This window comes from Cetorhinus maximus, chromosome 1, assembly GCF_964194155.1.
Source record: "Cetorhinus maximus chromosome 1, sCetMax3.hap1.1, whole genome shotgun sequence".
Classification (NCBI taxonomy): domain Eukaryota; kingdom Metazoa; phylum Chordata; class Chondrichthyes; order Lamniformes; family Cetorhinidae; genus Cetorhinus; species Cetorhinus maximus.
The window spans coordinates 134,511,444-134,535,626 of NC_135879.1; the positions used below are offsets into that span (position 1 = coordinate 134,511,444).

The 24,183-nt window shown below is 41.5% G+C and overlaps 1 protein-coding gene and 1 long non-coding RNA gene across 7 annotated transcripts in view; both read right to left on the minus strand.

Moving 5' to 3' along the window:
• The window catches only part of LOC144683762 (uncharacterized), a 1,025,508-nt gene that overhangs the window by 891,051 nt on the left and 110,274 nt on the right, over positions 1–24,183 (minus strand). The window lies entirely within an intron of this gene.
• Positions 1–24,183, minus strand: part of atp8a1 (ATPase phospholipid transporting 8A1) — a 488,126-nt gene that overhangs the window by 394,638 nt on the left and 69,305 nt on the right. For 5 of the 6 annotated variants that reach the window (XR_013577307.1, XM_078546849.1, XM_078546831.1 and 2 more), the window contains exons 2-4: positions 12,083–12,197; positions 4,962–5,061; positions 1,646–1,744 (exon numbers count right to left, since the gene is read on the minus strand). Coding sequence is in view for 4 of the 6 variants with exons in the window: in XM_078546849.1 (XP_078402975.1) it covers positions 1,646–1,744; positions 4,962–5,061; positions 12,083–12,197 (314 nt within the window). In the remaining 2 variants the exon portion in view is untranslated. Of the gene's footprint in view, positions 1–1,645; positions 1,745–4,961; positions 5,062–12,082; positions 12,198–24,183 lie in introns of those variants that run through there. The other variant, XM_078546872.1, reaches the window with a different exon arrangement.

Consider the following 24,183-nt stretch of genomic DNA (forward strand, 5'->3'; position numbering starts at 1 on the left):
TGGTGGACAAGAGTCAGTATAGATCTGACTTTAGAAAAAAACTGAAAAATTATCATACTAAAATTTTAACATGGCTTTTTCTCTATTTCTCAGATGCTGGTTGACATATGGTGCATTCACTGCATTTTCTGTTCTTTATTTCAAGATTTCCAGTACCGTATTTATTATTCTTTTTATCTCACAGGTTAACTGTTTTCAACACACATGGCAAGATGCTTCCCTTAACATTTCAAAACAACTAGTGCTTAGAGTATCGTACTTCATATTGTTCACACTTTGTATGTTATGATATGTGCCACTTTGCCTCCAGTTGAAAGGCCATTTCCCTTCCTAGCTACAAATCACTGAATTGCAGATGAAGCAAACTTCCTAAATTCCAAAATGGTTGGAGACATTCAAATATAACTAACGGCTAAAAATAAGCCAGTGAGAAATGCTTGCTGTAGTGAATGGTTCTATTCCTCAATGCGTCTAACATACTTGATGCAGCCATTGGATTCATTCTCCAACATTGCATGCTAGAGATGCTTGATGGTCAGGAGTGTGATGGAATACTCTCCATTTGCCCGGATGAGTGCAACTCCAACAACACTCAAGCTTGACATCATTCAAGATAAAGCCCATTCGATTGACACCCCATCCACAAACATTAACTCCCTACAACACCGTCGCAAAGTGGCAGCTGTATGTACCACTTACAAGATGCACTGCAGGAACTCACCAAGGCTCCTTAAACAACACCTTACAAACCCACAACTGCTGCCATCAAGAAGGACAAGAGTAGCAAACAGATGGGAACACCACCACCTGAAAATTCCTCTCCAAGCCATCCTGACTTGGAAATATATCGCCCTCACTGTCGCTGGGTCAAAATCCTGGAACTCCCTCCCTAACAGCACTATGGACTGTAGCAGTTCAAGAAAACAGCTCACCACCACCTTCTCAAGGGCAATTAGCAATAAATGCTGGCCTAGCCAGCAACTCCAACATTCCATGAATGAATTAAAAAAAAGTGGTCACTGGGTTTTCTTCCCAGCATTTCTATACACTTTGAAAAGCATAAACATAGTACATAGCAAATCTCAACAGATTTATTCATATAGGCAGACACTAAATACTTCTGAGGGCAGCCTTCTGTCCCACAAGATGGTGGTTTGCACCTTGATGGTCATCTGTGTTAAACATCACCTCATGTGGCCCAGGAACCCCATTCTGGGATGGCAGCCTCTGCTGCACTTGCTGGGTTAAGGAGGATTACCTGGCTTTTTTGCTCCGAGTCCTCTTCTCAGCCAGCTGAGCTTTCCGTTTCTTCTCGCCATTATTTCATAACTTGGGAGTCAAGGGTTATGGTTGGGGCAGACAACAAAGCGGAGCTGAGACACAACCAGATCAGCCATGATCTTATTGAATGGTGGATCAGGCTCGAAGGGCTGAATGACCTACTCCTACTCCTATGTTCCTATAAGTCAATAATCAAGAATCACACTAACATAGCATCTTGGGTTATTACCAATTAAAATTCAAAAAGTGTTTTTCTTTTTAGTATTAATTTGTTCCAACCGAACATCTCTCTTACCTGAGCAATGTCCAAACACATGCAGAAAAATAATTGCTGTAACAACATATTTAGTGGGTGATCACTTACAATATCTTCTATGATTTCTTTTACTGCAGCCACAAGAAGAATGAACAATAGTGGGACCAATGTTGTGTAACGGCCAGTAGGGGAAACATCAGGGATTTGCTAGACAAAAGAGGAAAACAGGATATAAATATACAAATTACCACTCTGCAGAATATTCTAATTACCTTCACATGTACACAATGTTACATAACGCTAGGGTTGAACATTTGGTTCAATTTACATTTTTAGCTCCAGAAGACTGAAATCAGGTGCAGTGGAGGGGTCAAGAGAGGGGTGGGTGAGGTAGAGCTAGGCATTGCCAGCAGATATATGAAATCAGGCATTGCATTTATGGATGATGCTGAGCTACAGCAGAATCACACAGAATCTCTCAGTGCAGAAAAGGCCCTTCGACATGTGAGAAACACCTGACCTACCTATCTAATCCCATTTACCAGCACTTGGCCCATAGCCTTGAATGTTATGAGGTGCCAAGTGCTCATCCAGGTACTTTTTAAAGGATGTGAGGCAACCCGCCTCTACCACTCTCCCAGGCAGCGCATTCCAGACCGTCACCACCCTCTGGGTAAAAAGGTTTTTCCTCACATCCCCCCAAACCTCATGCCCCTCACCTTGAACTTATGTCCCCTCGTGACTGACCCTTCAACTAAGGGGAACAGCTGCTCCCTATCCACTCTGTTCATGCCCCTCATAATCTCATAATCTGACCTCGATCAGGTCACCCCTCAGTCTTCTCTGCTCCAACGAAAACAACCCAAGTCTATCCAGCCTCTCTTCATAACTTAAATGTTTCATCCCAGGCAACATCCTGGTGAATCTCCTCTGCACCCCCTCCAGTGCAATCACATCCTTCCTATAATGTGGCGACCAGAAATGCACACAGTACTCCAGCTGTGGCCTCACCAAGGTTCTATACAACTCCAACATGACCTCCCTACTTTTGGAATATATGCCTTTATTGATAAAGGCAAGTGTCCCACATGCCTTTATGTCCCATATCCATTTAGACAATTAATAGATGGGGCCAAGGATAGATGCATGGGGGTAATGGTGCGAGAGTAGGAAGAAATGCCATTGCAGGAAGTTCTCTGGCTACGATCTGATAGACATTGATGGGGCCATGTAACAGCAGCCCCACTCAGCTGACAATGAAGGACAGGCATTCAGGGAGGATGATGTAATCAACTGTATCAAAGACAGGTTACGAAGGATGAGGAATGACATTGCAACATGATTAGTCACCTAGGATGTCATCTGTGACTGATTTGAAGGGAGTGATGCTGGCAAAGTTGAAAGGAAGGAGACAGCACCAAAGGAAACAGAACGGTTAACAATATCAGCTAGTTATCTGGGAAACAAGGAAATTTCAAACGATTTGAAGCAGGAGCTCACAAACTATAAATCTATTTGTAGTTGTGGTGGAATAGAAGGACTCCACTGCTCATCTTTAAACAGTAGCATGGGATCTTTTATGCCCAACTGAGAGGGCAGATGGAACCTCTGTTTAACATCTTGTCCAAAAGATGACATCTCTAATAATTTAGAACTTCATCAGTGCTGAACTGGAGTGTCTACCTAGACCATGCTTATAGAACAATAATACCAAAAATGTGTCTACCCAGCAAGTGGAAGGAAAATACTTCTAAAAAACAATTAAAATGCATTTGAAATAATGAAAAGCATCTCTGTCATGCTCTTGATTTGATTGGGTTGCCTTATCATCAAAATACAACTATTCTTGCTGCCTTTTTTAGTTAATCAAAATTGGAGAACAAAAGTCTAAATTATAGGTCTACAATTTGGGTCTGAGAGCGGGACTTACCGACTGCCTTCAGAGTTTTGTTTTTCCTGAGTTATTAGCTTGCTATTTCTGATGTTGCATACTAATAAAGAATAATTTTGGGAACAGTACCATTGTTTCAAGTACCAGTAACTGGCACTTTAAATGTCATGACTATTACATCCTCAGGATTTCACAATGTACTTCACTGTCTATTAAAGTTACTTTTGGAAGGCTAATTTTTATGAAGACAAATCCAACAGTCATTTGTGCAAATACTAAAGCATAAACAGCAAACATGATGAACAACCAGTTGATAGAGTTTGTTTTGGTGTTATTTGCAGGGGAAATATTGGTTCTGTGAAGGGAACTTGGCCAAACTGAGGACCCCACAACTTTTAAGGACACTCCTAATAACTAGCCAGCCAGCCTGGTGCTTTACTGGGGCCCATCAGGAAGGAAAGTACGTACATTCCATATCAAGAAACAAAGACTAGCTGTACAGACTTCATGATGACTTAATTTGGAGTTCTTAAATATGGTGATGGGTTTTCCACATATCAGACACTAACGCAAAATGTAACTCAGATAGGCCAGCTAGCTTCTGGTCAGAGTGGTATGTAGCAATATTTGGTGTCAGCATCACTTAATTGTGCAAACATTTCCTCTACTAATTTGCATTATCTTACAGTTATGTGCATTGAACACCACCTGCCTTTCTTTTGTCTATTTACTTAATTTGTCCATGTCACTTTAAATGCTATACATCTGTCACACATTAGCCCCATTTCATGTCATGAACAACTATTCAATATTAAGTACAAACTGCATAAAACCGAGAGAAGTGAAACCTTCATATACTCAGTCCCATCACTTCCTGTTTTGTTAAACTGGTTTTCAATCCAGTTGGCTAATTTGCCATTAATTTCAAGAGCTTTAATATGCAGTTTCATTATATATTTACATATACATATGTTTTAAGTATTAGAATACTTGAATCTGCAGTATCATTCGCCACCAGGGAAGCATTCTTTATTTTTGTTACATCCTCATCAACTAGTAGTTCAAGTGCTTAAGCACTAAATCCTTAATCAAGTTCAAATTATATGGCTATCTACTGTTCCAATGAATTGGTGCAGCCAATTTATTAGAAGGTATACGGGGAAAAACTGTCTCTTCAGGAAAAGGGCAAGAAAATTGTACAAACTGAAAATTAAATCCAGTCAACATATCACAAAAATCAGGAACACATTAGGTCTACTAACATACGGTTTAGAAGCAGGAGTAGGCCATTCAGCCGCTCGAGCCTGCTCTGCCTTTCAACAACATCAAGGCTGATCTGATTGTGGCCTCAATTCCACATTCCCACCTACCCCTGATGACCTTCTGCATGACAGGGAAAAGGACGGCGAGGGAGGGAGGAGGGAGTTTTGTTTCAGTAAAACATTCCAGATTAAGATATTTTTCATCAATATCTAAAATGAGAAAAAATATTTATAAGTTATAAATGAACTTTATGCAATTAAACAAGCTTACCTGGAGCAGAGCTATGAAAAGGAAAAAAGAATTGGCTGCTCTCCTGAACTGCGAGTATAGGAATCTCGGTAAGAATGTGAGTGGATTGTATTTTGCGGTGCTAAAAAAAGAGACAGAAAAAAATATTTCACAGGTTTTAGGCCAATTAATTAGAATGAATTTAGATAATGTGTTTTTACGTTGGGGAATATCTCCACCATCTTAAGCTTTATTTGTATACAGATGCAAATGAACACACCGAGTACCAAATAATTATTTGCCAGAGTGAGCATGTAAGTATGTGAGCTTTTACCAAGAGCTGAAGCATAAGAGGATGAACAAACGGTACATTGCTCTGTGCAGGAACTGTTATTTTCAATGGAAGAATTAATGAATTAATCCACTAGCTACTTCACTCAGACAATAGCAGTCAGTCTTTAGCTCAAAATCTGATGGGAGTCACAAAATACTGCGCACCAATCTAAGTTATTTTAATAATTGATTAATGACACCTGCTTTCTGGAATATTAGTGCACACTTCATTGTGCAGTATGTACCTGAACACAAATTAAATTCAATCATATTGTCACCTGAGGTTCACAAAATTATTTAAGCAGTAAGTTGATAGTGTAAACAGATTGCTACCACTTTGCAATTATTACAGCTGAAAAGTGGGCAATATTGTAACACAAACATAAATTTTTATGTTCAGTTTTTTGTCAGATGGCACGTATCTCATTTGGATCTTGTTCAGCTCTGAAATTAAACTAGAGTGATACTAGATTTAGCATCACAACATCTAGGGTCAAGTATGAAAGACAGATTAGCTGTATTGTAGCACTTTTATTCATTCAAATAATAGGAAAACCACTGCAAATACAACTTGCAACTCTACAACAAACTCTATAATCGTATATTATTTCAGATGATCATGAGATAGTTAGAAAGAGTGAGGAGCAACAAACGAACAGTCAAGCTCATAGGAACAATGCACGAGACCTGAAAAGTCTACAGCCCTGGGAGAAAGTGTGGATACAAGATCAACAAAATGAAGGCAGTGTAATAGGAAGAGCTCCACAGCCAAGATCTCATAGACGGACAAGGGAAATATCAGAAGAAACCGAAAAGCCTTGATATCATATGGAAGGAAACCAATGGGGCCTTGGACATACTATGTCAATCCAGATGGAGACAAGGAACCAGAAACAAGTAGACACTCTACTACCATCCAGATGGAAGAAACTGCTATAGAATAAGAAAGTGCCTCAACCTCAAAATGAAATCAGGACCAGATCAGGGAGATTGGTGAAGGCGCCACAGAGACTAACCCTGTGAAGTCTGAGACTTAGGGGAGGCGGTGGAGTGGTGGCACTGTCACTGGGCTAGCAATGCATAAAACTCGGGGGGGGGGGGGGGTCCCGGGTTTGAATCCACCATGGCAGATGGTGGAATTTGAATCCAATAAAAATCTGGAAGTAAAAGTCTAATGATGACCATGAAACCATTGACAGTTGTCGTAAAAACCCATCTAATTCACTAATGTCCTTCAGGGAAGGAAACCTGCTGTCCTCGCCTGGTCTGGCAATGTGGCTGACTTTTAAATGCCTCTGAAATAGCCTAGCAAGCCACTCAGTTGTACCAAACTGCTACAAAGTCTATAAGGAATAAAACCGGACAGGTCACCTGGCATTGAACTAGGGACCGGAAATTACAATGGCAAACTCAGCCCAGTTGACACTGCAAAGTCCTCCTTACTAGCTTGTGCCAAAATTGGGAGAGCTGTCTCACAGGTTAGTCAAGCAACAGCCTGACATAGTCATACTGACTGAATCATACCTTACTGACAACTTGGAGGAAGCACTGAGGGTGGCACTGAAGTCCCTCACCAGAGGACATTCTATGTCCATTACCAAGAGTGGCTCGGGTAGCACCACTACGGACTGAGCTGGCCGAGTCCTAAAGGATATAGCTGCTAGACTGGGTCTGTGGCAGGTGGTGAGGGAACCAAGAGGGAAAAACACACTTGACCTCATCCTCACCAACCTGCCTGCGGCAGACGCATCCGTCCAGTACAGTATCGACAGGAGTGACCATCGCACAGTCTTTGTGGAGACAAGTCCCATCTTCACATTGAGGATACCCTCCACTGTGTTGTATGACACCACCACCATGTTAAATGGGATAGATTTCGAACAGATCTAGCAACTCAAGACTGGACATCCATGAGGCACTTTGGGCCATCAGCAGCAGCAGAATTGTACTCAAACACAATCTGTAACCTCACGGCCCGGCATATCCCCCACTCTACCATTACCATCAGGCCAGGGGATCAACACTGGCTCAATGAAGAGTGCAGGAGGGCATGCCAGGAGCAGCACCAGACATACCTAAAAATGAGGTGTCAACCTGATGAAGCTACAACACAGGATTACTTGCGTGCCAAACAGCATAAGCAGCAAGTGTTAGACAGAGTTTAGCAATCCCACAACCAATGGATCAGATCTAAGCTCTGCAGTCCTGCCACATCCAACCATGAATGGTGGTGGACAATTAAACAACTCACTGGAGGAGGAGGCTCCACAAATATCCCCATCCTCAAAGATGAGGGAGCCCAGCACATCAGTGCAAAAGATAAGGCTGAAGCATCTCATCCTCCTTCGGAGGTCCCCAGAATCACAGGTGCCAGTCTTCAGCCAATTCAATTCACTCCACATGATATCAAGAAATGGCTGAAGACACTGGATACTGCAAAGTCTATGAACCCTGGCAATTTTCCGACTTGTGCTCCAGAACTTGCTGCACCCAGCCAAGCTGTTCCTGTATAGCTACAACACTGGCATCTATGGAGCAATGTGGAAAATTTCCCAGGTGTGGCCTGTACACAAAAAACAGGACAAATCCAACCCAGCCAATTATCACCCCATCAGTCTAATCTTGGTCAGCAGTAAAGTGGTGTAAGGGGTCATTAGCAGTGCTATCAAGCTTAGCAATAGCCTGGCGCTCAGTTTGGGTTCCGCCAGGGCCACTCAGCTTCTGACCTCATTACTGCCTTGGTTCAAACATGGACAAAAGAGCTGAACTCCAGAGGTGAGATGAGAGTGACTGCCCTTGGCATCAAGGCAGCGTTTGCCCAAGTGTGGCATCAAGAAGCCCCAGCAAAACTAGAGTCAATGAGAATTGGAGGGAAATTCTCTGCTGGTTGGAGTCATACCTAGCACAAAGGAAGACGGTTGTGGTTGCTGGAGGTCAATCTTCTCAGTTCCAGGACATCATTTCAGGAGTTCCTCAGTGTAATGCCCCAGGTCCAACCATCTTCAGCTCCTTCATCAATGAACTTCCTTCCATCACAAGGTCTAAAGTGCGGATGTTTACTGATGATTGCACAATGTTCAGTACCATTCATGACTCCTCAGATACAGAATCAATCCATGTCCAAATGCAGCAAGGCCTGGGCAATATCCAGGCTTTGGCTGACAAGTGGCAAGTAATTTTATATTATGATTATAAGTCCTATTAACACTGAAGGCTAATTTAGCAATTTAAAAAATATAAATGTCATTACCCAAATGGCCAAGCTACTGCTGGCTGGCATCAATGAGCAGACTTCAGGAAGGTGGTCAAAAATTTTCTGTGCCGTAAATAAACTAGTTACATAAAAACACACACAAGATATGTTACGAATAGGGGAGAGATGTGGAATAATTTTCCCTTTTTCCTACTTCTCAATTGGCCACAAGAAGATATATTTTAGAGAAAAAACATTTTAACCCTTTAAGTGCTGTGACTTTGAAGAACAGGTTTTCTGGCAAGTTTAAATCAGAAGGATAAATGTTTATTTCTCAATATCTGAAAATGTATGCAACAAACACCCACTCCTCATCTGCAAAGACACACAAAATGTTAATTTCCAAATATGTAACATGCACTTGGATTACTTAAAGTCACGAAAGTCAATATTACTGTTTTCTTAAGAAGGTAGTCAAATTGCTGCAGGCTTGAAAATTCCCTTCCAGTTCATTGAAGGAAAAACAAAAACAGTTGGAGGTTTCTGGTGTTGCATTCATCAAACAACAGTAAGTTTCTGGCTTCTCCAGTCAAGCGCGATGTTTAAGCCCCCGACTTAAATCAAAATTACAATCTGCAGGGGCAAGAAAAGCTCCACTTCTCTGTGTGTGATGATATTTGAGAGGCAGGATTATTATGTTCTTAGGACAAGATGTATTCCCTCTGAGATCTTTGAGCCTGGCCTGTCCTTGTGGATTAATAAGGCACTCTAGGTATTTCGTACCACAAGCCAGTTTCCGTTATGTGACAACAGTATCAATGTTTTCCATTGCCCACATAATGGGTTGATGGCTAAGCAATTTGCCACACAATGAATGGTGTTTGATAACTCAACAACATCCCAGGCATGAATAGCCTGCAAACTGTCTTTATTTGTAATTCCATCTTCATGGGGCCAACAAGTCTAACAGTCATTGTTACTTTAAGTCACTTCAATAGATGGTCCTCTAAGGTCACATACACTAATGCCTTTCCAGAGGCAATGCTCAGGCATGTCTGTCTTTGTCTATAGGTGTTGCTAACTGAATGCCTTCTGGAAGTGCATATAAAGTCTCGCATAAGAGATTGTTACTGAAAGTTGAAACTCATGGAACTGAAAGAAATCATTGACCTAGTTAGGAGATTGGATGAGCAGCAGGAGATAGAGTAGGGATAATGGCAAATAATTGGCAGGATGTGACTAGTGGTGTGCCACAAGGATCTGTGCTGGAGCCTCAACTATTCACTGTATTTGTTACCAATTTAGATGATGGGATAGAGAGCCACATATCTAAGTTTGCCAATGACCCAAGGAAAGGCAGCATTGTAAGCAGTGTAGATGAAAGCATGTAATTAATTAGAAAGCGATATTAATAGATTAAGTGAATTGATAAAACTGAGCAGAACTCAGGGGGGTACTCAAAAATCTTCTGTGCCATAAGTGCGAGTGTAAATTGGTTACAAAGAAACATACACATAGGAGATAAGAGTGTGCCAAAATAAAAGTAAACTATGGACGACACAAGAAGTAAAGGGCAACATAAAAGCTAAAAGCATACATAAACTGCAATAATGAAAAAGCACGGTTCTTCATGATTGAGAAATACAAAGAACAAAAGGAGATAAAAAATGATACGAGCTACAAAAAGCAATACGAAAGGAAACTTGGAAGGGAAATTAAAATCAAGAGTTTTTTTGTAAATTATATGGTGAAAAGGAAGTAGACAAGTGTGAGGTGTCCACTTTGGGCACAGGATACAGAGTACTTTCTAAACAGTGAAAATATATAGATAGTAAAAAGCTAGAAACTGTGGAGATCCAAAGGGATTTAAGCATCTGTGTACATAGATTGTTAAAATGTAATGGACAGGTGCAGAAAATAATTAAAATGGCTAATGGAACACTGGTCTTTATATCTAGAGAACTAGAGTAAGCTATACAAAGCCCTGGTTAGGCCACACATGGAATACTGCAATCAGTTCTGGGCACCTTGCCTAAGGAAGGGAGTGCACTGCAGATTTACCAGATTGCCCTCTGAAATGGCCTAGCAAGCCACTCAATTCAAGGGCAATTAGGGGTGGGCATCAAATGCTGGCAGTGCCAGCAATGCCCACATCCCATGAAAGAGTAAAGAAAAAAAACCCAGGGGTTTAATGCCAATTGAGGATGCAAAGAAAGTAGCCAAGAAGAGACTGAAACGGTACAGTCATCTGTTTTAGGGAGAGAGGAAGAAAACATGGTGAGGCAAGTGATGGAGATGGGGCAGCCAGAAAAGGAAAAGAGGAAGGCCCAAGGCCAGACGGAAGGATGGGATAGCAAGAGACTTAAATGCAGCGGGTTTGGAAGAGAACTGGGTGACTGACAAGGGAAGATGGATAAAGGCAATCACTCAGCATGTGGCGGCCCCCAAATGAAATGGGAGAAGATGAAGAGGATAACTGGACTCCAAGGTTAAATTACAAGACGCTACACGAACTGGGATTATGCTGTCTGGTATTGAACTGCCTGAACTTTCAAGATATTATGAATGGCCTCTTTCTGTGCTGTAAATTTCAATGTCTATGATATTAAGGTGAGGTGATAGGGTAAAGATAGGGAACCTATTTCTCTTATTTGGGCAGTCTAGGACCAGGGAACATAGCCTAAAGGCTAAAGCCAGGCATTGCAGGAGCGAATTTGGGAAATACTTCCACACAAAGGTTGGTAGAAGTTTGGAACACTCTTCCACAAATGGAAATTGATGCTAGGTCAATTATTAATGGCTTTGATGGAGTAAATAAGGAGAAACTGTCTCCAGTGGCAGAAGCATCGGTAAACAGAGGACACGGATTTAAGGTGATTGTCAAAAGAACCAGAGACAACATGGCCTTTTTTTTTAAACACAGCAAGTTGTTCCAATTGGAAATGCACCGAGACACATTTGGAAGCAGATTTAGTGGTAACATTCACAAGGAAATTGGATAAATGCTTGAAGGGAAAAATTACCAGGCTATGGGCAAAGTGATCAGAGTGGGACTAGGTGAATAATTCTACCAAAGATCAGCCAAATGGTGTCTTGCTGCACTGTGTCATTCTATAAAGATAATCTACATTCATCAATTTTCTCACTTCATCAAAAGTTCCATGTTCCACATTATTAATTGATTAGTAACTAAAGACTTTGGTAAATCCCTCTGGAGGTTCTCTTGCCCAAAATTATGATGTTAGTGTATATGCCATTTTCCTGGGGCTCTCCCAGCTATGGCAGACAAGTGGGAGAATGCACATAGAAATTCACAGCTTTTAATGTTCCGTCTCAAAGAGAAATTAAGCGCAGCCAATTTGCATTGAACTTTCCACTACATTGGCTGTTAGTAGGCATCTTTTTTCTAGTGTGAGATATGTACCTTTGGTCAAATGTATACATTTACTATTTATTAAATAACATCAGGAGTTAACAATGGATACGGAAATCTTAACATAAATGGGATAATGCAATTAATATTAACATTAAGTAATGCTGCACATGAAGGACAATGAGTTCTCTGACGTATGGTTGAGGAGGGAAAAGCAATAAGATCACAGATTTTAACTAGAAAGCTAATTAAAATTATTCCCACCTGACGTGATTGCTACAAAATTTTATTAGCTGAGGTCGGTTAATAAATATTGTTCTCATATCCTCTTGATCAGCCAATGAAGTTTTCTCTGAGGCATCCTCAGTTTTCTCATAACCTATGAAAGAACAAACCAAATATAAATGAGAATGGAGGAGGAGAGAAAGGGAGAGAGGCAGGCATGGTCCATATAGTCCCTAACCAAACCACAAAATTTCCTAACATATTAATTGGATAAAAACACCTTTTTAAACACAAACATTTTCAATAACATTCAACATACATACTGCAAATCTGTTTTCTTTTAAAACCTTCTCCACATTTCAGCTGGGTCAAGTGTAGATTCCTGTTTCTTGTGAACAGGTATAATTCTTAATTTTAATTTAAGGTACAGATTAAGTAGAAGTAAAGAGCGAATATGTTCTCTGAAAACAAGCATAAGAGTAGATGACACAAATACAGAATTTGCAAACCTTGAGCAAGGTTGGAGGTTCAATAAAAAGTTTCTTCTTTTTAGACAGTGGGCATATGGAACAGATTCCCAGAAAAAGCGGTCAATCAGCACTTTCAAAAAGGAGCTGGGCCAATTAAGAAAGGGACACATGGAATGGAGGCAGAGTGAGAAGTTATGATTCCCTAAAGAGGGAGGTCAACAGGTAGAATAGAAAGGAACCCATGATGGAACAATCCTATTTGGGCTCTGAATGGAGCTGGTTCTCGGGTTAAATGGCCTTCCTTGCCCTGCAGTTTCATGACAATCTTTAAAAAAAAATTTTATAAACTTGTCTCAAAATGATAATGAACTTTCTTTGGGATAGGCTATGCTCATCATGGAGGGTCATCGACCTGCAACGTTAACCGTTTCTCTCCACAGATACTGCCTGACCTTCTGCATATTTCCAGAATGTAGTTTTTATTTCAGATTTCCAGCAACGGCAGTGTCATGTCCAGTAAAGATATCATATTCCTAACTTCCAAGATACAGGCTTTACACAATGTGGACCTTTTGAAATTTAAAAAGTGGACAATGTGGTACAAAGTTGTCCACCAAGGGTCAGGTGACCTTTAGTGATTCCTGCACAAAGATTAACTCAGGATGCTGGAAGTTCTTAAAAGTGGCTAGAATGCTTTCCCTTGGAAAAAAATTCAAAATGTGAAACCACTTTGAATTTGAATTGACTGGGTATTTACCAAAACTCAAAATCAATAGCCCCCTCTGACTCAGTGACTGCAAGCTCGACACTACAAAGAGAGGGGTGGAGAAACCAGTTTAACACAAGCAGGTGTGAACAACCACCGTTCACTCCCTATTATGTAGCAATGGCTTCTAACTTTGAATCCTTTGTGTGGACAATTGAAGTATTGATCATGTAGTGACATAATCGAAACTGATTTCAGATAACAAATCTCTTTACTCCAGAAACCAGCCAGAGAGGGGGCAGTTTAGAAATGAAAATCACAAGAGGGACCATCCTCCAAAAACAGAACAGAAACCTGCCGTAAAAACTAGTCAATCCAGGCAATGAGAGAGGGGATAGTTTGTCTGCACCTGCAAAGATTAGTTTCTACAGAAATTCAGCCACGACTTTGTTTAGAAACCCAGAGGCTTCCAACTTCCATTCACCCAAAGAGCCATGAGAAAGAACCCATCCAGGCCTGAACACATGCATCTTAAAAGACTAAATTTAAACATATGATTTGCTTCTTGTATTGCTGTTAATAACCTAAATATATGTTTCATATTGTCTTTATTTGTGTGTGTGGCTGTGCGCGGGAGGGAGTAAGCATTTTTCAATGAATTTACATTTCAGGGTGTTATCTGAATAAACATTATCTTTTCTTCTGATTTAAACCTGCCCAAAAGCATGCTTTGTGTCTATACTAAAAGTCACAATATCCAAAACATTAAAACATTTCCTGTTACCACACATCTTGTTCCAGACAACGGGAAAAGTTATCCCATACTTCCGTCTGTATTTTGTTTTTGTGTTAGTAAACCCTTGAGTGTTAAATTAATTTTTAATTCTTCGATTTAGTCTCATTTCTGATCATAGTCCTGACCACCACAACAGCCTTCAATTCTGGCAGTTTATTTCTAATGCTTTTAATTTTAACATGCACACTCAAGCGAGGGTTAATTCAGTTCCGTTAAGTTGCCTATGTCTGTAATAAAAAGCTAAATGTGCACTGTGATTGTCAGCATAAAATTCTAAAATATTACTACAGTCGAACATTCTTTATCCATACACCCGAAAACTGAACACATCCAAAAACCAAATGTTTTTTTGAACGGACCGTAACGTGAATCTGAATGTTAATAAAGCAGCATAATATTATATTACAGATGTAATAATGTTAACAGGTAAGAATTAGGGTGTTAAGAGAGTTGAAAATGGAGAAACAACCTAGTATTTGTAGACTATAGCTAGCCTTGGCTTAGGCTATTGCAATGTAAGTAGTTAACACTTTGGGGGTCAGTTAGCTCAGTTGGCTGGATGGCTGGTTTGTGACGCAGAGCCAACAGCATGGGTTCAATTCAGGGTAATCCATGAATCGTTCTCAACTTCACCCCTTCCCTGAGGTGAGGTGACCCTCAGGTTAAATTCACCACCAGTCGTCTCTAATTAGAGAGCAACCTAAATATATGGCCCTCCGGGACTATGATGACTTTCATTTTAGGCCTAGTCGTACACACTGTACACACCTACCGTATACACGGTAGCTATGTCATATCTGAATACCGAAACGCAATTGGCCCCAAGAGTTTTGGATGAAGGGCATTCGGCCTGCAATACCATAGATTTATATTAGAATGAATGCCTCACTTGAAGCAATATAAACTGAATTCAATCTCAAGTGAATTTTGTTGCACCATATATCACTTGTGCCACGAGCAGTAGGTTTGCTTTAAAATAAAGGTTACAAATATGCTGGATACCGAGGCTCAAAAACCAAAACAGGAATAAAAAGTATTAGCTCCTGAAACAAAAAGTACATTGAAGAGTAGAAAAACTAGAGTAATATACAATTTCACACTGCACAACAGATAATTTTGTAGATTATTAGACTGATCTTGGCAGTTCCTCTGTATCATCAGACAAGCTGGACTTCAATTAAAAAATAGCTAAGATTCTCATATCGCAATTCAGTTTATAGTGACCCTTTTGTTACATGTAAAATCTATCTTCTGAAAAAGAAAATAAGCCAAATTGAATAGTTAACCCACTGCATCACAGCAACAACGACAGATTTTTTTTTTTGAGGCAAATGACCCAGGTCTAATTTTACACAATTCCTTGCAGCTAAATTAGGAGTGACACTGGCATTTGACCTGAATTTGTCTCTTAGAAGGAACTTTCACTAGTTCTACCAATGAACACACAGGCAAGTCTGAGATTTCATCAAATTCATAACGCACATAATTTAATTACCATTAATTTTATTTTTATTCATTCCTGGGATGTGGGCATCGCTTGCTAGGCCAGCATTTACTGCAGCTCCCTCTTTGCCCTTGAGAAGGTGGTGGTGAACTGCCTTCTCCAACTGCTGCAATCCATGTGGTGTAGGAACATCTACAGTGCTGTTAGGGAATTCCAGGATTTTGACGCAACGACAGTGAAGGGAGTCAGGCTGGTGTGCGGCTTGGAGAGGAACTTACAGATGGTGGCATTCCAATGTATCTGCTATCTTTGTCCATCTAGGTGGTGGGGATCACGATTTTGGAAGGTGTTGTCGAAGGACCCTTGGAGAGTTCCCGCAGTGCATTTGTAGATGATACACACTGCTGCCACTGAGCGTCGGTGGTGGAGGAAGTGGATATTGAAGGTGGTGGATGGGGTGCCAAATAAGCAGGCTGCTTTGTCCAGGATGGTGTCAACTTCTTGAATGTTGTTGGAGCTGCACTCATCCAGGCAAGTAAAGTATATTCCATTACACTCCTGACTTATGCCTTGCAGATGGTGGACAGGTTTTAGGGAATCAGGTGGTGAATTACTCTCCACAGAATTCCCATCAACTAACATGCTCCTGTAAATACAGGAGTTATATGGCTGATCCAATTCAGTTTCTGGTCAATAGTAGCCCCCCCCTAGGATGTTGATAGTGGGAGATTCAACAATGGCAATGCCAGGATCCTTGATGGTTGGATTCTCTCTTGTTGGAAATGGTGATTGCTTGGCACTTGTGTGGCATGAATGTTGCTTGCCACTTATCAGCCCAAGTCTGAATGTTGTACAGGTCTTGCTGCACATGTGCACGGACTGCTTCAGTATCTGAGTCGCCATGAATGGATCTGAGCATTGTGCAATCATCAGCGAACATCCCCACTTCTGACCTTGTGATGGAAGGAAAGTAATTGATGGAGCCGCTGAAGATGGTTGGGCCTAGGACATTACCCTGAAGAACTCCTGCAGTGATGTCCTGGAGCTGAGATGACTGACCTCCAACAACCACAACCATCTTACTTTGAGCTGGGTATGACTCCAACCAATGGAGAGTTTTCCTCTGATTCCCATTGACTCCAGTTTTGCTCAGGCTCTTGATGCCACACTCGGTCAAATGCTTCCTTGATGTCAAGGGCAGTCACTCTCAACTCATCTCTTGAGATCAGCACTTTTGTCCATGTTCAGACTAAGGCTGTAATGAGGAAAGGAGCTGAGTGGCCCTGGCGGAACCCAAACGGAGTGTTAGTGAGCAGGTATTGCTGACTAAATGCTGCTTGATAGCACTATCGACGACACTTCCGATCACTTTGCTGATGATCGAGAGTAGACTGATGGGACAGTAATTGACAGGGTTGGATGTGTCCTGCGTTTTGTGAACAGGGCATACGCTGGGCAGTTTTCCACACTGCTGGGTAGATGCCAGTGTTGTAGCTATATCACGACAATGCTGTGAACAAGCTTCCTTCCATGTTTGAAAGGCTAGCCTTTTCAAAATGTTTTAGCAATTATGACATGAATCCTTGATGCAAAGTATTTTGCAGTTAATTAATTATTGCTGAAAAAAAGAGACATGTCTAAGCTTTTCGTCTTGCATTCATCAGGGCACTCGCTAGAATACCAATATAAGGGGGAAAACAACAATTTATACTGGATGTGCAGAGAGTGCTGATTGGCTGGCAAGTGGCGTTGCCATGGAGAGTGCACACTGATGGTGACTGACAGTTAACTGCCAAGCAACGTTTGAAATTTAAACCAGGCAGCTTGAGCCTGATTGGTAAAGGCATTGCCCTAAGGAATGAGTCAGCAAATGGCTGTCACTTATTTTGTTTAGCTGAAACAGGCACAATGTTTGTACACATCTTTTCTGTCTGCAAGGAACAGGGCCCTGTATTAATATATGTAGCTTCCAGTACGCACAACTGCACCACACTGGGACCCCAACTGACAATCTTAAATTGGATGTCAGCGTAATTCTTAGCACAATGAGGATTATTTAGGAAATGTTGTCCAATTGTGGAATCACATCTAATGTTGGACATTGTGTTTTGCGTTGTGCAAGCATGGGCTGGTTGGGTACGATCTGTACCCTGCCCGTTGCGATCAGCAGTTGGGACATGCTGTTTGGTACGATCTGCCAGTCTTTGGGGCATATGGCCTACATCACAGTGGCACTGAAATTCATATGCCACATTACTGATTTGTGTGACAGGCCTGATGGTCTTTTTGTCCTGATGGCAGCATCCTGTTAGTCGTGAATACCACTCATGTTGCTACAGTTGCTCAAATACTTGAGATACCTTGCCCTTCCATGGTAATCTGAGGTAGACTGGGCGCTTTTCAGGGCCAAAAGTGACGGCCTTAGGCCTGTTCATGAGTTTGTGTGATATACAGTGCAAAATGATCTGATCGGGGTAGCCATTATCTTGCAGGGTGCCTTTGATGTGCCCTGTTTCAACATCAAGCTTGGATGGTGAGCAAATGGCTCGGGCCTTACAAGGTTGCCGACAGGACCAATCTTATAACGTGTGGAACTGTAAGAATCCCGACGTGAATATTAACCAGTGAAGGTAGGCTTGCGGTAGACAGTGATAGAAAGCCCCCTGGCAGATTTCTCAGCTAGTGCGTCAAGGAAGGGGAGTTCATTTGATAGCTCCACTTCACAGGTGAATTTGAACGCAGGATGGAGCCCATTAAGACTTGTAATGAAATTGTTACATGCAGCTGCAGATTTAAATATAGCAGATGGAGAACAAACCTGCATGAGAAGGGCAGCAGCGACGGGAGATAAAAACCGGCGGCACAGAACCCTTTCAACCTGTTTCTAACTGTCAGAGTCGAAGTGTGACATCAAAGGAAAACAGGTGGGTATCTCTTCTGTGTCTCTTTTGATTGGCCAAGTGGATTAAATCAGGAGGCATTGTTACAGCTGAAGAGAACAGTTAAGAAATTCACTTTTAAAATACTTAACATTCAAATGAATTAATTAGATAGAATAGAGATGGCCGGGAAGGCAATGTGTTACAGCTGTAGTATGTGGGGGCTGGTGGATGCCAGTGCGATCCACAGTGACCACATCTAAAGCAAGTTTTGATTGCTCGAGGAACTTCCGCTCTGAGTTGATGAGCTGGAGTCCAAGCTGCAGATGCTGCGACACATCAGGGAGGGGGAGAGTTACCTGGACACTGTTTCAGGAGACAGGCACATGCCTTTGATTAATTACATCAAATTTGGACCGTGGTCAGGGGCAGGAGGGTGTGATCGTAAGTGAGGCAGGTGTGGGGATCCAGAATTTAGCTTTGGAGGAGCCTCAGCCAGTGCCCTTGTCCAATAGGTATGAGGTTCTTGATCCTGGTGTGGGCAAAAGCACAGACTGCAGGGAGGATGAGTGAACTGGCCACAGCACCGTGATACAGAGCACCATTCAATTGAGGGGGGAGAGAAAAGAGAAATGTAGTATAAATAGGGGATAGATGCTGTTTTCTGCAGCAAAGACAGAGTCCCGAAGGCTGCGTTACCTACCCGGTGCCAAGGTTAAGGGCATCTCTTTAGGACAGGAGAGCAACTTGGAATGGAAGGGGAAGGATCCAGTATTTTGGTCCACGTACGTACCAACAACATAGGTCGGACTAGGAAAGAGGTTCTGCTGAAGGACTACAAGGGTTACGAGTAGCTCAGGGCTAAATTGAAAAGCAGAACCACAAAGGTAATAATCTCCGGATTACTACCTGAGCCCCAAGTGCAAATTGGCGTAGGGTAAATAAGATTAGAGGGGTAAATGCGTGGCTCAAAGGTTGGTGTGGGAGAAATGGGTTCCGATTCATGGGGCACTGGCACCAGTACTGGGAAAAGAGAGAGCTGCTCCATTGGGACAGGCTTCATTTGAACCATGCTGGGAACAATGTCCTGGCGAACCATATAACTCGGGTTGTAGATAGGACTTTAAAATAATTAGTGGGTGGGGGGGGAAAGGCTTCAATTAAATGGAAGTTTAAAAAATCAAAACAAAACGAGAAAGCAGGGGTGCAGGGTAGTGAAGAGGCGAGCGATAATCCAAGTGTGACAGGAAGGGGCAGAAAACATAAGCAGAAGAGTGCAGCAAAAATTAGAACCAGAATGAGTAATAATGGTAAAAAGTCAAAGCTTAAGGCTTTTTATCTGAATGCACGCAGTATTTTTAACAAGATAGATGAGTTGATGGCACAAATAGAAATAACTGAATATGACTTGATAGTTATCATTGAGACATGGTTGCAGGGTAACCAAGACTGGGAACTCGATATTCAAGGGTATTCGACATTCCGGAAAAATAGGCAAAAAGGAAAAGGAGGCGGGGTAGCTTTGTTAATAAAAGAAGGTATCAGTGCAGTGGTGAGTAGTAATATAGGTGCAATAGATCGTGATGGGGACTCAGTTTGGGTGGAAATAAGGAATAGCAAGGGAAAAAAGTCATGGGTGGGAGTCGTTTATTGGCCCCTGAAGAGTTGCCTCACTGGGGACAAAGTATAAATTGGGAAATAATGGAGGTGTATAAGAAGGGCACTATAATTGTCAAGGGTGATTTTAATCTGTATATTGACTGGACAAATCAAATTGGCAGGGGTAACATGGAAGACAAATTGTCAAATGCATCAGGGGTTGTTTCTTAGAGCAATAAGAATAAGAGATATCGTAGTTATAGCTTCTCTAGGGGGCAATAATCACAATATGGTAGAATTTCAAATTCAGTTTAAGGGCGAGCAACTCAGGTCTCAAACCAGCGTCCTCAACTTAAATAAAGGCAATTACAGAGGTATGAAGAAAGAATTGTCTAAAACGGGCTGGGCAAATAGACTAAGGGGAAGGTCAGTGGATGAGCAGTGGCAGACATTTAAGCAGATATTTCATAAAGCTGAGCAAAAATTTATCCTGGTCAAAAAGAAGGACTCAATGAGAAGGATGAACCACCCATGGTTAACGAAGGTGTCAAGGAGAGTATCCAATCAAAAACTAAGGCATACAAAGCGGTGAAAACTAGTGGTAGGCCAGAGGATTGGGAATTTTATTTTTAGGAACCAGCAGCGGATGACTAAAAAGCTAATAAAGAGGGAGAAAATTGATTGTGAAAGGAAATTGGCAAGAACTATAAAAAGAAACAGCAAGAGCTTTTACGGGTATATAAAAAAAAGTAGCTAAAGTGAGCGTGGGACCCTTGGAGGATGTGCGTGAAGAATTGATAATGGGGAACAGGGTAATGGCAGATAATTTAAGCCAATATTTTGCATCAGACTTCATGGTGGAGGACACTATAAACATCCCAAAGATGTCAGATAAGCAAGGAGCTAATGGGAGGGAAGATCTTGTAACTGTCTCTATCACAAGGGACAAAGTATTTGAGAAATTAATGGGACTAAAGGCAGACAAGTTGCCAGGACCTGATGGCCTGCATCCAAGGGTATTAAAGGAAATGGCTGCAGAGATAGTGGAGGTATTGGTCAAAATATTCCAGAACTCACTAGATTCCTGGAGGGTCCCAGCGGATTGGAAAACCGTTAATGTGGCGCCCGTGTTCAAGAAGGGAGGAAGACAAAAAGTAGGAAACTATAGGTCAGTCAGCCTAACATCTGTCATTGGGAAAATGCTAGAGTCAATTATTAAGGAAGAAATAGCAGGACATTTAGAAAAGCTTAACGCAATCAGAGTCAACATGGTTTTGTGATAGGGAAATCATGTTTGACAAATTTGCTAGAGTTCTTTGAGAATGTAACAAGCAGAGTTGATAAAGGGGAATAGTGTATTTGGATTTCCAGAAGGCATTCGATAGAGTGCCACATAAGAAGTTATTGCACAAGGTAGGAGCTCACGGTATTGGGGATAATATATTAGCATGGATTGAGGATTGGTTAACACACAGAAGACAGTCGGGATTAATTGTCTTTTTCAGGTTGGAAAGACGTAACCAGTCAAGTGCCACAAGGATCAGTCCTAGGGCCTCAATTATTTACTATCTATATTAATGACTTGAAGGAGGGGGCAGAGTGTAATGTATCCAAATTTGCTGATGATACAAAAATTGGAGGGCATGTTGTAATGAGGACACAAGGAATCTGCAAGGGGACAAAGGTAAGTTGAGTGAGTGGGCAAAAGCTTGGCAGATGGAGTTTAATGTAGGAAAGTGTGAGGTCATGCACTTTGGTAGGAAGAATCAAAAGGAGAGAGACTCCAAAAAGTGCAACTCTGGGGGATCTGGGTGTTCTTGTGCATGAAACACAAAAAGTTAGCATGCAGATGAAGCAAGTAATTAAGAAGGCAAATGGAATTTTGGCCTGTATTGCTAGGGGGTTGGAGTTTAAAAATAGGTAAGTCTTGTTATAACTGTACAGGGTGTTGGTGAGGCCGCAGCTGAAGTACTGTGAACAGTTTTGGTCACCGTATTTAAGAAAGGATATACTGGCATTAGAGGCAGTTCAAAGGAGATTCACTAGGTTGATGCTGGGGATGAAGGGGTTGACTTATCAAGAACGGCTAAACAGGTTATTTATTAACTTTATTCATTAGAGTTTAGAAGAATGGGGTTGATCTGATTGAAACATACAATATTCTAAGGGGGCTTGAAAGGGTAGATGTTGAGAAGATGTTTCCACTAGCGGGGGAATCTCGAACTAGGGGACATAATTACAGAATAAGGGGACACTCATTTAAAACTGAGATGCGAAGGAATTTCTTCTCTCAGAGGGTAGTGAATGTCTGGAATTCTCTACCCCAGAAAGTTGTGGAGGCTAGATCACTGAAAGTATTTAAAGAGGAGGTAGATAGATTTTTGAAATAGCAGGGAATTAAAGGCTATGAGGAGCTGGCACAAAAGAGGAGTTGAGGCCTGAGCATATCAGCCATGATTTTATTGAATGGTGGGGCAGCCTTGAGGGGCCAAATAGCCTACTCTTACTCCTATTTTTTACATATCATCCACATACTGGAAATATGCTGGGCGGGGTAGGAGGTTAGGTGTCATTCCACGTTTCTCATGGAATCCAACAAAGATGTTTGCGAGAGCTAGGACTAGAGGGGAACCCATGGCAACACCATCCATTTGGTCATTAAAAATGAACTCGACTGCATGCGTTGCCGAGTTCACAAGTTCAATGAAACTCATTCACACACTGGTGGCGGGTCTAGATCACCAATCTCTATGGCTTCCTTCAGAGGAAGGTTGGTGAATAGGCTAGCAATGTCAAATAAGCACATGGGCACAGCATTGCCGTCAATATGCAAGTCCTGTATGGCCTTCACAAGTATGAAGGAGTCCATCACTGTGTATGCGGAAAACCTGGTCAAAACTGGTTGTAACAATTTGCCCAACCATTTGACCAATTCGTATTGTGCAGAACCGGTCATAGATAAGATGGGCTGTCAAGCCAAAAAGGCGTGTTGCCTTTCACACAAATGAGTAACGTGTATATGAATTTCAGTGCCAGTATGATGCTTGGTATGTAGGCTGTAAGTCCCAAAGACCGGCGGATGGTATCAAACAGCATGTTTCAGCTGCTGTGTGCAACGGGCAGGATACAGACCGAACCAGTCCGTGCTTGCAAAACTCAAAACACAGTGTTCAACATTAGATGTGATTCTGCGATTGGACAACATTTGTTAAATAATCCTCAATGTACTAAGAATTACGCTGACAACCAATTTAAGATCATCAGTCAGGCTTGCAATGTGACACATTTGTGTGTACTGGAAGCTACAGGGCCCGATTCTTTGCAGACAGAAAGAACATGTACAAACAATGCGCCTGTTTCAGCGAAACAAAATAAGTGACGATCATTCGCTGACTCATTCCTCAGGGCAATGCCTTTACCAATCAGGCTCAAGCTGCCTGGTTTAAATTTCAAACAATGTTTGGCAGTTCACAGTCAGTCACCATTAGTGGTGCATTCTCCATGGCAACGCAACTTGCCAACCATCAGCATCTCTTCACTTACAGCATAAATTGTTGTTTTCCCCTTTATATTGGTGTACTTGCAAGTGTCCTGATGAGTGCAAGACGAAAAGCTTACAAGTGTATTTTTTTCAGCAATACTCAAGTTCTGTACTGCCAAATGACCAGTTAATTAATTACCACGAAACAAATAGGGAAAAGAAAGGCAATCAGCCCATTGATCCTGTGCCTTCGTTCCCCAAATAATGATCGGTTTATTCTATCACGACTTTTACTTGTTTAATTTTAAGGCGATGTTTTGGACCATTTGCACCCAACCTACCCCCAAAGCCTACATCCACCTACAATTCTCAGCATTTTAATTGTCTGCTACGGCAGAACAAAATGCAGTTTCAAATTCTAATAATTTCCATATTATGTATTTTTTTTTTACTATGTACCTATAATGAGGCCAAGATATTGACATTTTCGAAATGTAATGCCAAAAGTAGTTGCATTCTTTGATCTTCCCTGTCTTTTTTGTCTTGATTAGTATGTTAAGTGGGTGTAAATATGCAAACTGGGATGCAAATCTTCCAAGTCAAATCTGGAACAAAAACAAAAATACCTGGAAAAATTCAGCAGGTCTGACAGCATCTGCGGAGAGGAATACAGTTGACGTATCGAGTCCGTATGACCCATCCGATTTGGCTAGTGTATACTGCACTGAGAAAAGATTAACGTGGCCTCAAGACAAAGAGCTATTA